Genomic DNA, 15,703 nt, shown 5'->3' with positions numbered 1-15,703 from the left:
GTTGGTCAGACGGGCAGATCAGTGGCAGATGGAATTTAACCCTGAAAAGTGTGAGGCGATGCACTTTGGAAGGACTAACATGACAAGGGAGTCCTCAATGAATGGCAGGACACCAGGAAGCTGAGAGGAACAGAGGGATCTTGAGTTGCCTGTTCATTGATCCCTGAAGGTGTCAAGAAAGGTGAATAGGGTAGTTAAGAATGCAAATGGGGCACTTGCTTTTATCAGTCGTGCCATAAGAGCAAGAAGGTTATGTTGGAGCTGGACAGAACATTGGTTAGATCACAGCTGGAGTACTGGGTACAGTTCTGGTCACCTCACTATAGGAAGGATGTGATTGCACTGGAGGAGGTGCAGAGGAGATTCACCAGGATGGTGCCTGGGAAGAGCGACTGGATGAAGAGAGACTGGGATGGAGCATGTTGGCTATGAAGAGAGACTGGATGAAGAGAGACTGGGTTGGAGCGTGTTGGCTATGAAGAGAGACTGGATGAAGAGAGACTGGGATGGAGCGTGTTGGCTATGAAGAGAGACTGGATGAAGAGAGACTGGATGAAGAGAGACTGGGATGGAGCGTGTTGGCTATGAAGAGAGACTGGATGAAGAGAGACTGGGATGGAGCGTGTTGGCTATGAAGAGAGACTGGATGAAGAGAGACTGGGATGGAGCGTGTTGGCTATGAAGAGAGACTGGATGAATAGAGACTGGGATGGAGCATGTTGGCTATGAAGAGAGACTGGATGAAGAGAGACTGGATGAAGAGAGACTGGATGAAGAGAGACTGAATGAAGAGAGACTGGGATGGAGCGTGTTGGCTATGAAGAAAGACTGGATGAAGAGAGACTGGGATGGAGCGAGTTGGCTATGAAGAGAGACTGGATGAAGAGAGACTGGGATGGAGCGTGTTGGCTATGAAGAGAGACTGGATGAAGAGAGACTGGGATGGAGCGTGTTGGCTATGAAGAGAGACTGGATGAAGAGAGACTGGGATGGAGCGTGTTGGCTATGAAGAAAGACTGGATGAAGAGAGACTGGATGAACTCAGGTTGTTTTCTCTGGAGCAGAGAAGGCTGAGAGGGGACCTGATTGAGGGCGATAAGATTATGAGGGGCATGGACAGGGTGATAGCTTAGCTGAAGGATCAATAACAAGGAGGCACACAGAGCAGCACACTGGTGCAGTGCTTAGCACTGCTGCCTCACAGCGCCGAGGTCCCAGGTTCGATCCCGGCTCTGGGTCACTGTCCGTGTGGAGTTTGCACATTCTCCCCGTGTCTGCGTGGGTTTCACCCCCACAACCCAAAGATGTGTTGGGTAGGTGGATTGGCCACGCTAAATTGCCCCTGAATTGGACAAATGAATTGGGGACTCTAAATTTATATTTAAAAAAGAAGAAATAAACAAAACAGGGAGGCAGAGCCAAATGGCCCAGAGCCGGCTTGAAGCTGAGGGTCAGGCACAGTGACGGTTCGCTCACGTCCATCTCTGCTCCCAGTGGGGCTAGAAACGGAGGGTTTGGGGATGGAAGTCAGCAAACCTGATCCATGTGGTGAGATTCCAGCTGTGGTTTGATTATCTGTTCTCTGACTGTGATTTTATGAGCAGTGAGATGGTTTTTTACTCTGTGAATGACCTCTTCTCTCTTCCCCCCCCCCCCCAGGTGAGATGGGGATTGGGGTCACCTTAACCATCATCATTGAGCTGGTCACCCCCTCAATTCGGACTCCAGCTGTGGCCACCTACATCTTCATCATTTCCAATGTGGCTGGCATCGCCCCATTGCTGGTCACACCGCTAACCAGAGTCTGGGGTCTACGGATTGCTCTTCTTGTGCTGTGTCCTGGAATGTACATCGTTGGTACGTCAATAACCTCACAGCTCAGCAACAGGCTCCAGACTAGGCTGCATTGTAATTAAATTCCAACCAAAGGGTTTCTGACTGGAGGAAAACACAAAGCTCTCAGAGAATTCTATCCCTCTCCTCCTCTCTCCCTCCCTCTACCTTCCTCCCCTCTCGCTGTCCTATTCCTCCTGGGGGTGGGGGGTCGTAGCCGATTGGGGTGAGCATTGCCGATTTGCATGGCGGGGGGGGGTCGTGGCGATTTGCGTTGCGGGGGGGTTGTGGCGATTTGCGTTGCGGGGGGGTCATGGCGATTTGCGTTGCGGGGGGGTTGTGGCGATTTGCGTTGCGGGGGGGTCATGGCGATTTGCGTTGCGGGGGGGTCATGGCGATTTGCGTTGCGGGGGGAGTCATGGCGATTTGCGTTGCGGGGGGGTCATGGCGATTTGCGTTGTGGGGGGGTTGTGGCGATTTGCGTTGCGGGGGGGGTTGTGGCGATTTGCGTTGCGGGGGGGTCATGGCGATTTGAGTTGCGGGGGGGGGTCATGGCGATTTGCGTTGTGGGGGGGTTGTGGCGATTTGCGTTGCGGGGGGTTGTGGCGATTTGCGTTGCGGGGGGGTTGTGGCGGTTTGCGTTGCGGGGGGGTCATGGCGATTTGTGTTGCGGGGGGGTTGTGGCGATTTGCGTTGCGGGGGGGTTGTGGCGATTTGCGTTGCGGGGGGGTCATGGCGATTTGTGTTGCGGGGGGGGTTGTGGCGATTTGTGTTGCGGGGGGGTTGTGGCGATTTGTGTTGCGGGGGGGTTGTGGCGATTTGCGTTGCGGGGGGGTTGTGGCGATTTGCGTTGCGGGGGGGTTGTGGCGATTTGTGTTGCGGGGGGGTTGTGGCGATTTGTGTTGCGGGGGGGTTGTGGCGATTTGCGTTGCGGGGGGGTTGTGGCGATTTGTGTTGCGGGGGGGTTGTGGCGATTTGTGTTGCGGGGGGGGTTGTGGCGATTTGCGTTGCGGGGGGGTTGTGGCGATTTGTGTTGCGGGGGGGGTTGTGGCGATTTGTGTTGCGGGGGGGTTGTGGCGATTTGCGTTGCGGGGGGGGTTGTGGCGATTTGTGTTGCGGGGGGGTTGTGGCGATTTGCATTGCGGGGGGGTTGTGGCGATTTGAGTTGCGGGGGGGTTGTGGCGATTTGCGTTGCGGGGGGGTCGTGGCAGTTTGCGTTTCGGGGGTCATGGCGATTTGCGTTGCGGGGGGGTTGTGGCGATTTGCGTTGCGGGGGGGTTGTGGCGATTTGAGTTGCGGGGGGGTTGTGGCGATTTGCGTTGCGGGGGGGTTGTGGCGATTTGCGTTGCGGGGGGGTTGTGGCGATTTGAGTTGCGGGGGGGTTGTGGCGATTTGCGTTGCGGGGGGGTTGTGGTGGTTTGCGTTGCGGGGGGGGTTGTGGCGATTTGCGTTGCGGGGGGGTTGTGGCGGTTTGCATTGCGGGGGTCATGGCGATTTGCGTTGCGGGGGGGGTTGTGGTGATTTGCGTTACGGGGGGTTGTGGCGATTTGCGTTGCGGGGGGGGTTGTGGTGATTTGCGTTGCGGGGGGGTTGTGGCGATTTGCGTTGCGGGGGGGTTGTGGCAGTTTGCGTTGCGGGGGGGTTGTGGCGATTTGCGTTGCGGGGGGGGGTTGTGGCGATTTGCGTTGCGGGGGGGTTTGTGGCGATTTGCGTTACGGGGGGGGTCATGGCGATTTGCGTTGCGGGGGGGTTGTGGCGATTTGCGTGACGGGGGGTCATGGCGGTTTGCGTTGCGGGGGGGGTCATGGCGATTTGCGTTGTGGGGGGGTTGTGGCGATTTGCGTTGCGGGGGGGGTCTTGGCGATTTGCGTTGCGGGGGGGTCATGGCGATTTGCGTTGCGGGGGGGGTCGTGGTGGTTTGCATTGCGGGGGTCATGGCGATTTGCGTTGCGGGGGGCGTCATGGCGATTTGTGTTGCGAGGGGGTTGTGGCGATTTGAGTTGCGGGGGGTTGTGGCGATTTGCGTTGCGGGGGGGTTGTGGCGGTTTGCATTGCGGGGGGGTTGTGGCGATTTGCGTTGCGGGGGGGTGTGGCGATTTGCGTTGCGGGGGGGTTGTGGCGATTTGCGTTGTGGGGGGGTTGTGGCGATTTGCGTTGCGGGGGGGTTGTGGCGGTTTGCATTGCGGGGGGGGTTGTGGCGATTTGCGTTGCGGGGGGGTTGTGGAGGTTTGCTTTGCGGGGGGGTTGTGGTGATTTGCGTTGCGGGGGGGTTGTGGTGGTTTGCATTGCGGGGGGGGGGGGTCGTGGCGATTTGCGTTGCGGGGGGGTTGTGGTGATTTGCGTTGCGGGGGGGTTGTGGTGGTTTGCGTTGCGGGGGGGGTTGTGGTGGTTTGCGTTGCGGGGGGGTTGTGGCGGTTTGCATTGCGGGGGTCATGGCGATTTGCGTTGCGGGGGGGTTGTGGTGATTTGCGTTACGGGGGGTTGTGGCGATTTGCGTTGCGGGGGGGTTGTGGTGATTTGCGTTGCGGGGGGGGTTGTGGCGATTTGCGTTGCGGGGGGGTTGTGGCAGTTTGCGTTGCGGGGGGGTTGTGGCGATTTGCGTTGCGGGGGGGTTGTGGCGATTTGCGTTGCGGGGGGGTTTGTGGCGATTTGCGTTGCGGGGGGGTTGTGGCGATTTGCGTGACGGGGGGTCATGGCGGTTTGCGTTGCGGGGGGGTTGTGGCGATTTGCGTTGCGGGGGGGTTGTGGCGATTTGCGTTGCGGGGGGGTTTGTGGCGATTTGCGTTGCGGGGGGGTTGTGGCGATTTGCGTGACGGGGGGTCATGGCGGTTTGCGTTGCGGGGGGGTCTTGGCGATTTGCGTTGCGGGGGGGTCATGGCGATTTGCGTTGCGGGGGGCGTCATGGCGATTTGTGTTGCGGGGGGGTTGTGGCGATTTGCGTTGCGGGGGGGTTGTGGCGATTTGTGTTGCGGGGGGGTTGTGGCGGTTTGCGTTGCGGGGGGGTTGTGGCGGTTTGTGTTGCGGGGGGGTTGTGGCGGTTTGCGTTGCGGGGGGGTTGTGGCGATTTGTGTTGCGGGGGGGTTGTGGCGATTTGCGTTTCGGGGGTCATGGCGATTTGCGTTGCGGGGGGGGTTGTGGCGATTTGCGTTGCGGGGGGGTTTGTGGCGATTTGCGTTGCGGGGGGGTTGTGGCGGTTTGCGTTGCGGGGGGGTCATGGCGATTTGCGTTGTGGGGGGGTTGTGGCGATTTGCGTTGCGGGGGGGTCTTGGCGATTTGCGTTGCGGGGGGGTCATGGCGATTTGCGTTGCGGGGGGGTTGTGGCGATTTGCGTTGCGGGGGGGTTGTGGCGATTTGTGTTGCGGGGGGGTTGTGGCGGTTTGCGTTGCGGGGGGGTTGTGGCGGTTTGCGTTGTGGGGGGGTTGTGGCGGTTTGCGTTGCGGGGGGGTCATGGCGATTTGCGTTGCGGGGGGGTTGTGGCGATTTGCGTGCGGGGGGGTTGTGGCGATTTGCGTTGCGAGGGGGTTGTGGCGATTTGCGTTGCGGGGGGGTTGTGGCGATTTGCGTTGCGGGGGGGTTGTGGCGATTTGCGTTGCGGGGGGTTGTGGCAGTTTGCGTTGCGGGGGGGTTGTGGCGATTGTGTTGCGGGGGGGGTTGTGGCGATTTGCGTTGCGGGGGGGTTGTGGCGGTTTGCGTTGTGGGGGGGTTGTGGCGGTTTGCGTTGCGGGGGGGTCATGGCGATTTGCGTTGCGGGGGGGTTGTGGCGATTTGCGTTGCGGGGGGGTTGTGGCGATTTGCGTTGCGAGGGGGTTGTGGCGATTTGCGTTGCGGGGGGGTTGTGGCGATTTGCGTTGCGGGGGGGTTGTGGCGATTTGCGTTGCGGGGGGTTGTGGCAGTTTGCGTTGCGGGGGGGTTGTGGCGATTTGTGTTGCGGGGGGGGTTGTGGCGATTTGCGTTGCGGGGGGGTTGTGGCGGTTTGCGTTGCGGGGGGGTTGTGGCGATTTGCGTTGCGGGGGGGTTGTGGCGGTTTGCGTTGCGGGGGGGTTGTGGCGATTTGCGTTGCGGGGGGGTTGTGGCGATTTGTGTTGCGGGGGGTTGTGGCGATTTGCGTTGCGGGGGGGGTTGTGGCGATTTGCGTTGCGGGGGGGTTGTGGCGATTTGCGTTGCGGGGGGTTGTGGCGATTTGCGTTGCGGGGGGGTTGTGGCGATTTGCGTTGCGGGGGGGTTGTGGCGATTTGCGTTTCGGGGGTCATGGCGATTTGCGTTGCGGGGGGGTTGTAGCGATTTGCGTTGCGGGGGTCATGGCGATTTGCGTTGCGGGGGGGTTGTGGCGATTTGCGTTGCGGGGGGTTGTGGCGGTTTGCGTTGCGGGGGGTTGTGGTGGTTTGCGTTGCGGGGGGGTTGTGGCGATTTGCGTTGCGGGGGGTTGTGGCGATTTGCGTTGCGGGGGGGGTTGTGGCGGTTTGTGTTGCGGGGGGTTTGTGGCGATTTGCGTTGTGGGGGGGTTGTGGCGATTTGCGTTGCGGGGGGGTTGTGGCGATTTGCGTTGCGGGGGGGTTGTGGCGGTTTGCGTTGCGGGGGGGGTTGTGGCGGTTTGCGTTGCGGGGGGGTTGTGGCGATTTGCGTTGCGGGGGGGTTGTGGCGGTTTGCATTGCGGGGGGGTTGTGGCGGTTTGCGTTGCGGGGGGGTTGTGGCGATTTGCGTTGCGGGGGGGTCATGGCGATTTGCGTTGCGGGGGGGGTTGTGGCGATTTGCGTTGCGGGGGGGGGTCATGGCGATTTGCGTTGCGGGGGGGTTGTGGCGGTTTGCGTTGCGGGGGGGTTGTGGCGGTTTGCGTTGCGGGGGGGGTTGTGGAGGTTTGCGTTGCGGGGGGGTTGTGGAGGTTTGCTTTGCGGGGGGGTTGTGGTGGTTTGCGTTGCGGGGGGGTTGTGGCGGTTTGCATTGCGGGGGGGTTGTGGCGGTTTGCGTTGCGGGGGGGTTGTGGTGGTTTGCGTTGCGGGGGGGTTGTGGTGGTTTGCGTTGCGGGGGGGTCATGGCGATTTGAGTTGCGGGGGGGTCATGGCGATTTGCGTGACGGGGGGGTTGTGGCGATTTGCGTTGCGGGGGGGTTGAGGCGATTTGCGTTGCGGGGGGGGTTGTGGTGGTTTGCGTTGCGGGGGGGTCATGGTGATTTGCGTTGCGGGGGGGTTGTGGCGATTTGCGTTGCGGGGGGGTTGTGGTGATTTGCGTTGCGGGGGGGGTTGTGGCGATTTGCGTTGCGGGGGGGGTGTGGCGATTTGCGTTGCGGGGGGGTTGTGGCGATTTGCGTTGCGGGGGGGGTGTGGCGATTTGCGTTGCGGGGGGGTTGTGGCGATTTGCGTTGCGGGGGGGGTCTTGGTGATTTGCGTTGCGGGGGGGTTGTGGCGATTTGCGTTGCGGGGGGGGTTGTGGCGATTTGCGTTGCGGGGGGGGGTCATGGCGATTTGCGTTGCGGGGGGGTTGTGGCGATTTGCGTTGCGGGGGGGTTGTGGCGATTTGCGTTGTGGGGGGGTTGTGGCGATTTGCGTTGCGGGGGGGTTGTGGCGATTTGCGTTGCGGGGGGGTTGTGGTGGTTTGCATTGCGGGGGTCATGGCGATTTGCGTTGCGGGGGGGTTGTGGCGATTTGCGTTGCGGGGGGGTTGTGGCGATTTGCGTTGCGGGGGGGTTGTGGTGATTTGCGTTGCGGGGGGGTCGTGGCGATTTGTGTTGCGGGGGGGTTGTGGTGATTTGCGTTACGGGGGGGTTGTGGCGATTTGCGTTGCGGGGGGGTTGTGGCGATTTGCGTTACGGGGGGGTTGTGGCGATTTGCGTTACGGGGGGTTGTGGCGATTTGCGTTACGGGGGGGTGGCGATTTGTGTTGCGGGGGGGTCGTGGCGATTTGCGTTACGGGGGGGTTCATGGCGATTTGTGTTGCGGGGGGGTCGTGGCGATTTGCGTTACGGGGGGGTTGTGGCAATTTGCGTTACGGGGGGGTTGTGGCGATTTGCATTACGGGGGGGTCGTGGCGATTTGCATTACGGGGGGGTCGTGGCGATTTGCATTACGGGGGGGTCGTGGCGATTTGCATTACGGGGGGGTTGTGGCAATTTGCGTTACGGGGGGGTTGTGGCGATTTGCATTACGGGGGGGTCGTGGCGATTTGCATTACGGGGGGGTCGTGGCGATTTGCATTACGGGGGGGTCGTGGCGATTTGCATTACGGGGGGGGTTGTGGCGATTTGCATTACGGGGGGGTTGTGGCGATTTGCATTACGGGGGGGTTGTGGCGATTTGCATTACGGGGGGGTCGTGGCGATTTGCATTACGGGGGGGTTGTGGCGATTTGCGTTACGGGGGGGGTCGTGGCGATTTGCGTTACGGAGGAGGGGCTGCCGCGGGACTCCGCTAGCAAGCTGTCCATTGGAGATGGAAGCCCGATACTAGGATTCCCGGGAAAGCCGTATCCACAACATGCATAAATTTACATGACAAGGAATTGGGGCTCCGTCGGGAGAGCATCGGGCGGCATTCCCGGTTCCCTGAGGCTGACGCTGAAATCGGGGGCGGAGCCTGTTTGATGCAGGTTTCGGATGCTTCACCCCCTCAGAAACAGCATCATAGGGGAGTACGCCGCACCCCGTCGGGGCGGACTCCGGGTGTCACCTGAAGGCCCTCCCCCGATACTCCGCCCCCCCGGTGGACCGGGTTCACCGTGCGGTTTACTCCTAGTCCCAGCGGGAACGCGGTCTGGAGGCTGCGGAATGTGTCCCAGGATCCCGGTCCGGAAGCTGCGGACTGTGTCCCGGGAACGCGGTCTGGAGGCTGCGGACTGTGTCCCGGGAACGCGGTCTGGAAGCTGCGGACTGTGTCCCGGGAACGCGGTCTGGAGGCTGCGGACTGTGTCCCGGGAACGCGGTCCGGAGGCTGCGGACTGTGTCCCAGGAACGCGGTCTGGAAGCTGCGGACTGTGTCCCAGGTTCCCGGTCCGGAGGCTGCGGACTGTGTCCCGGGAACGCGGTCTGGAAGCTGCGGACTGTGACCCGGGAACGCGGTCTGGAGGCTGCGGACTGTGACCCGGGAACGCAGTCTGGAGGCTGCGGACTGTGACCCGGGAACGCGGTCCGGAGGCTGCGGACTGTGTCCCGGGAACGCGGTCCGGAGGCTGCGGACTGTGTCCCTGGAACGCGGTCTGGAGGCTGCGGACTGTGTCCCGGGAACGCGGTCTGGAGGCTGCGGACTGTGTCCCGGGAACGCGGTCTGGAGGCTGCGGACTGTGTCCCGGGAACGCGGTCTGGAGGCTGCGGACTGTGTCCCGGGAACGCGGTCTGGAGGCTGCGGACTGTGTCCCGGGAACGCGGTCCGGAAGCTGCGGACTGTGTCCCGGGAACGCGGTCTGGAGGCTGCGGACTGTGTCCCGGGAACGCGGTCCGGAAGCTGCGGACTGTGTCCCGGGAACGCGGTCTGGAAGCTGCGGACTGTGACCCGGGAACGCGGTCCGGAGGCTGCGGACTGTGACCCGGGAACGCGGTCTGGAGGCTGCGGACTGTGACCCGGGAACGCGGTCCGGAGGCTGCGGACTGTGTTCTGCGCCGCCACAGTTGGGCGGGAGACGTGCCGCTGGCCGGGGCCGGGGGTGGGGGGTTTCCGTGAGGGCTGGGGGGGGGGGGGTGGTGGGGGGGTGGCCAGGGGGACACTATCTGGCAGGGTCCGCGCACGCCCGCCGCTTATTTTTACGGTGCGACCGCTGCAGGTCGCCGGCGTGCTCATGCGTGGCCACGGACCCGGACATTTTCCGGCTGTTTGTTTTGTTCAGGCCGGGGGTTTTACCTGGCGCGGCTGCCAGCTGGTCGCAGGATCGGTGAGGGGGCAGCCCGTTCTTCCCACATAAAAGGTCATAGATCCTCTGCACTTAGTCTCGGAATCGGAGAATCCAGACCCTGGACCCCAGAATGTTGAGTTCCAGTCCTGTCCCTCCCTTCACCATGTTTCCGTGATGGCAACAATGTCCCAATTCCGTCTGTCAATCCACAGCCTTAACTCATCAGTCTCACCTATTGCACTCCTAGCATTAAAGTAAAGGCCATCCACCCTTGTCTCACTCTCTTGACATTCGACACAGCTGAACTCACTCAGACTGCTTCCTTTACTTTAAAATGATGTGTCTCCATTTTACCATTACTCTGTCAAACTAGTTCAACAGCACTCGCAAACCAACCTGCTGGTCCCAATGTGGGTCACACATAGATCGTCCCTCTTCTACACGTCCCACTTTCCCCAGAAACAGTCCCAATGTTCCAGCAATCCAAAACCCTCCCTCCTGCATCAACTCTTAAACCACACATTAATCTGCTCTATTCCCCAATTCTATACTCGCCAGCACGTGGCATCCAGAGACTACAGCCCGAGAGATACTGCTTTTTAATGTACTGCCTTGCTCTCTGAATTCACAATGCAAAGCCTCATCCCTCTTTCTACCTCTGTCATTGGTACCAACCTGCACCACGACCTCTGACCTTTCACCTTTCCCCTTCAGGATACCCTGCAGCCGTTCAGTGACATCCCTGACCCTAGCACCAGGGAGGCAACGCACCATCCCGGAGTCTCGTCTTTGGCCGCAGAAACGTCTGTCTGCTGCCTGACTAGTGAATCCTCCATTACTATTGCCCTTCTTCCTCCCCCCTACCCAGTCAAACCACTGGGGGTGCCAGAGGATTGGCTCTGATGGAACTCCCCTGAGGTACCGGCACCCTCGTCAACTTCCAAACTGGAACACCGAGCGGGACACCAGGAGATTCCTGTACTTCCTGCCTGTTCTTCCTGGACTATCTGGTGGTCACCCATTTCCTTTCTCCTTCTTGTCCTTTGAGCTGTGATGTGACCGCCTCTCTCAGCGTGCTATCACACTCCGCCTCGCGGAGGGGCCACAGAGTCTCCAGCCGTGGCTCAGCCTCCGAAACCACCGCTCCAGGTTCGGCAGCTGGGAGCACTTCCCCTTGCGTACCCTGTGCCCCGTGCCCTGTGCCCTGTACCCTGTACCCTGAGCCCCGAGACCCGCACCCCGCACACCGCGCCCCCCACCCTGTGCCCTGTACCCTGCGCCCTGAGCCCCAAGACCCACACCCCAAGCCCTGTGCCCCGCGCCCCCACCCTGAGTCCCGCGCCCCCACCCCATGCCCCGCGCCCCCCACCCCGTGCCCTGCGCCCCCACCCCGTGCCCTGTGCCCCCACCCCGTGCCCCGCGCCCCACCCCGTGCCCTGCGCCCCCCACCCCGTGCCCCACCCCATGCCCTGTGCCCCCCCCCCCGTGCCCTGCACCCCCCACCCCGTGCCCTGCGCCCCCCACCCTGTGCCCCGCGCCCCACCCCGTGCCCTGTGCCCCCCACCCCGTGCCCTGTGCCCCACGCCCCCCACCCTGTGCCCTGTGCCCCCCACCCCGTGCCCCGTGCCCTGCGCCCCCCACCCCGTGCCCTGTGCCCTGTGCCCCCCACCCCGTGCCCCGTGCCCTGCGCCCCCCACCCCGTGCCCCGTGCCCTGCGCCCCCCCACCCCGTGCCCCGCGCCCCACCCTGTGCCCCGTGCCCTGCACCCCCCACCCCGTGCCCTGTGCCCCGCACCCTGAGACCTGTGCCCGAAGCTCCCTAACCCCACCTTTAAGATGCTCCTTCAAGCCAGCCTGTCTGATTGAGCTCCTGGTCACCTTGTCCCTAATATCTGCTCAGGTGGGGCAGCACGATGGCGCAGTGGTTAGCCCTGTTGCCTCACGGTGACCCGGCTCTGGGTCACTGTCCGTGTGGAGTTTGCACATTCTCCCCGTGCAGGGTAGGTGGATTGGCCATGCTAAATTGCCCCTTAATTGGAAAAAATGATTGGGTACACTAAATTTAAAATTTTTTTAAAAACCTATTTACTCAGGTGACTCTGGACTAAATGTTGTTCTATAATTGCTCCTGTGAAACATCTTGGGTTGTTTTAACAATGTTTAAGGTGCTATATGAATGCAAGTTGCTGTTATTGTGCCTTCCAGCTGTCTGCCCTGGTTTGAGTTGCTGTCTCCTGTTTTCAGGCTCGTTCCTCTACCTGCTCACCCTGATCGTGATGCGCTGGCATCAGGAGCTGGTGTCTGCTGAGGAATCACGTCCATTGCTGGAGTCTGACAGTCTGAGAGGGCGACTAACACCAGAGGGCGAGGCTCGGAAATACAGCTGAGACCCTGACTATGTGATGCCTGTGGGGTGAGGGTCCGGCTCCCATAGACCCTGTCTGGGGGGTTCTGATGAAAGAGACTGTTACCCTGTGATCTGCAGCGTCTAATGTTGCTGAGGCCGATGAAATGAACAAAGAACAAAGAACAAAGAAAAGTACAGCACAGGAACAGGCCCTTCGGCCCTCCAAGCCTGCGCCGACCATGCTGCCCGTCTAAACTAAAATCTTCTGCACTTCTGGGGTCCGTATCCCTCTATTCCCATCCTATTCATGTATTTGTCAAGATGCCCCTTAAACGTCACTATCGTCCCTGCTTCCACCGCGTCCTCCGGCAGCGAGTTCCAGGCACCCACTGTGTAAAAGACTTGCCTCGTACATTGCCTCTGAAGTCAATGCAAACATCAGGAGTTGAGATTGTTATTAAAATGAGCAGCAGGAAAGGGTGAGGTCACATCTTTCGATGAAATTATTTTTCGTCCAGTAGTTTTTAGGGATTTCTGAATTTGAATCACTCTTGGATCCTCCACAATTCCAGCTATTCCTGGAGGGGTGGGGAGGGGTGGGGAGGGGGGTACATGGCTCCTGTACACAGACCCTCATTAAAATCTCATTTACCCTTTTCACAATTCCCAGATCCTGACTTTCATTTTTGCCTGAATTTGGAATATTAACGTGTTCCCGAGCCTCACTCACGAGTGGTCAGTTAGAGTTCAATGTGACAGTGAGGGCTCGGCGATATAGTTTCCAAGGTTGTGTTTCTGGGAGGGGGCTGGGGTGGGAGTGGGCGGGTGGCTATTGGGCTGGAATTGAAGTCTAGCTCCCCTAACTCTGCTCACTGGGCCTCAATGGCCCCTTTGACAGGTTGCGGGCCACAGCAGCAAAATAAAGGGGAGGCTGTCTGGTCATGGTGAGTAATCCGGGCTGCATACGTGGTCTGGACAGGGGGGGTGGTCTGGACGGGGGGGGGTCTGGACAGGGGGGGGGTCTGGACAGGGGGGGGTCTGGACAGGGGGGGTCTGGACAGGGGGGCGGGTCTGGACAGGGGGCCGGGTCTGGTCAGGGGGTGTGGTCTGGACAGGGGGGGTCTGGACAGGGGGGGTCTGGACAGGGGGGAGGGTCTGGACAGGGGGGAGGGTCTGGACAGGGGGGGTGGTCTGGACAGGGGGGGGTCTGGACGGGGAGGGGCTGGACAGGGGGGGTGGTCTGGACAGGGGGGCGGGTCTGGAAGGGGGGGGGGTCTGGACGGGGAGGGTCTGGACAGGGGTGTGGTCTGGACAGGGGGGGTGGTCTGGACAGGGGGGTGGTCTGGACAGGGGGGTGGTCTGGACAGGGGGGGGTGGTCTGGACGGGGAGGGTCTGGACAGGGGGGGGGTCTGGACGGGGGGTGGTCTGGACAGGGGGGGGTGGTCTGGACAGGGGGGGTCTGGACGGGGAGGGTCTGGACGGGGAGGGTCTGGACGGGGAGGGTCTGGATGGGGGGGTGGTCTGGACAGGGGGGGTCTGGATGGGGAGGGTCTGGACGGGGAGGGTCTGGACGGGGGGGTCTGGACGGGGGGTGGGTCTGGACAGGGGGGGGGTCTGGACAGGGGGGGGTCTGGACAGGGGGGGGTCTGGACAGGGGGGCGGGTCTGGACAGGGGGGCGGGTCTGGACAGGGGGGGTGGTCTGGACAGGGGGGGGGTCTGGACGGGGGGGGTCTGGACAGGGGGGCGGGTCTGGACAGGGGGGCGGGTCTGGACAGGGGGGGTGGTCTGGACAGGGGGGGGGGTCTGGACGGGGAGGGGTCTGGACAGGGGGGGGCGTCTGGACAGGGGGGCGGGTCTGGACAGGGGGGCGGGTCTGGAAGGGGGGGGGGTCTGGACGGGGAGGGGTCTGGACAGGGGGGGGCGTCTGGACAGGGGGGGGGGTCTGGACGGGGAGGGTCTGGACAGGGGGGCGGGTCTGGACAGGGGGGTGGTCTGGACGGGGAGGGTCTGGACAGGGGGGGTGGTCTGGACAGGGGGGTGGTCTGGACAGGGGGGTGGTCTGGACGGGGAGGGTCTGGACGGGGGGGGGGTCTGGACAGGGTGTGGTCTGGACAGGGGGGGTGGTCTGGACAGGGGGGGTCTGGACGGGGAGGGTCTGGACGGGGGGGGGGTCTGGACAGGGTGTGGTCTGGACAGGGGGGGTGGTCTGGACAGGGGGGTCTGGACGGGGAGGGTCTGGACGGGGAGGGTCTGGACGGGGAGGGTCTGGATGGGGGGGTGGTCTGGACAGGGGGGGTCTGGATGGGGAGGGTCTGGACGGGGAGGGTCTGGACGGGGGGGTCTGGACGGGGGGGGTCTGGACGGGGGGGGGGTCTGGACGGGGGGGTCTGGACGGGGGGGGTCTGGACGGGGGGGGGGCTGGACGGGGGGGGGTCTGGACGGGGGGGGGGGGTCTGGACGGGGGGGTGGTCTGGACAGGGAGGGTCTGGACGGGGGTGGTCTGGACGGGGTGGTCTGGACAGGGGGGGGAGGGTCTGGACAGGTGTGAGATGCACCTTGGGTGTGATTCCATTGTTTTCAGCTGTTGAACCGGAAGATCCTTGGGCGCGATTCTCCGCTCCCCACGCCGGGTTGGAGAATCGCGGGAGGGCCCCCTGACAAAATTCACGCCCCCCCCCCCCCCGGCTTGGAAGAATCGGCGCTCGCCGTTTTTTACGGCGAACGGCGATTTTCCGACCCGGATGGGCCGAGCGGCCTGCCTTTCGCAACCGTTTCACGACGGCGGCAACCGCACCTGGTCGCTGTCATCGTGAAACGGGTGTGAGATGCCCATTTGGGGCTTGTAGGGGGCCTGGTGGGGAATGAGCACCACGACTGTGCTCGGGAGGGGACAGGCCCGCGATCGGTGCCCACCGGCGTCTCAATCGGACGCACTATTTCCCCTCCGCCGCCCCGCAAGATCAAGCCGCCACATCCTGCAGGGCGGCTGAAGGGAAAGACGGCCACCGCGCATGCGCGGGTTCCAGCTGTCAGCCGTCATGACATCAGCCGCGGTTGGAGCCGGCCAACCTGCGCATGCGCGGCTGACGTGATTAGGCGCGCCGGCCGCGTCATTCTCGGCGCGACGCCTGGCGGTGGAGAGTTACGGAGCGCCGCTCCTAGCCCCGCCGGGAGGGGGGAATAGGGGGCGAGGAGCGGCCTCCGAGGCCGGCGTGAAACTCGGCCGAGTTCACAACGGCCCTCCCGATTTTTCCCGGGAGCGGAGAATTCCGCCCTTTATGTTTGGAGATTTTCCCAGATCATCCCTGAATGACATAGAAACACAATGAGGCTCTGACAATGGCGAAACTGACTGGCACTGGAGGATGCAGCTGGCACTGGAGGGTGCAGCTGGCACTGGAGGGTGCAGCTGGCACTGGAGGGTGCAGCTGGCACTGGAGGATGCAGCTGGCACTGGAGGGTGCAGCTGGCACTGGAGGGTGCAGCTGGCACTGGAGGGTGCAGCTGGCACTGGAGGATGCAGCTGGCACTGGAGGGTGCAGCTGGCACTGGAGGGTGCAGCTGGCACTGGAGGGCGCTGGCTGGCACTGGAGGGCGCTGGCTGGCATTGGAGTAGGCTGGCTGGCAGTGGAGGGCGCTGGCTGGCACTGGAGGGTGCTGGCGGGCAGTGGAGGGCGCTGGCTGGCAGTGGAGGGCGCTGGCTGGCA

The 15,703-nt window shown here is 62.4% G+C and overlaps 1 protein-coding gene across 2 annotated transcripts in view; it reads left to right on the top strand.

Annotated features, from left to right (window-relative positions):
• Positions 1–12,657, top strand: part of LOC119955447 (putative glycerol-3-phosphate transporter 5) — a 61,605-nt gene extending 48,948 nt beyond the window's left edge. The window contains exons 8-9 of one of the 2 annotated variants that reach the window (XM_038781629.1): positions 1,660–1,857; positions 11,892–12,657. In XM_038781629.1, coding sequence (XP_038637557.1) covers positions 1,660–1,857; positions 11,892–12,034 — 341 coding nt within the window. In that variant the 3' untranslated portion in view covers positions 12,035–12,657. The remainder of the gene's footprint in view (positions 1–1,659; positions 1,858–11,891) is intronic. The other variant, XM_038781630.1, reaches the window with a different exon arrangement.
• Positions 12,658–15,703: the final 3,046 nt, after the last annotated feature.

Source organism: Scyliorhinus canicula, chromosome 21, assembly GCF_902713615.1.
Source record: "Scyliorhinus canicula chromosome 21, sScyCan1.1, whole genome shotgun sequence".
NCBI classification, from domain to species: Eukaryota; Metazoa; Chordata; class Chondrichthyes; order Carcharhiniformes; family Scyliorhinidae; genus Scyliorhinus; species Scyliorhinus canicula.
This window is presented reverse-complemented; position numbering and strand designations above follow the sequence as displayed.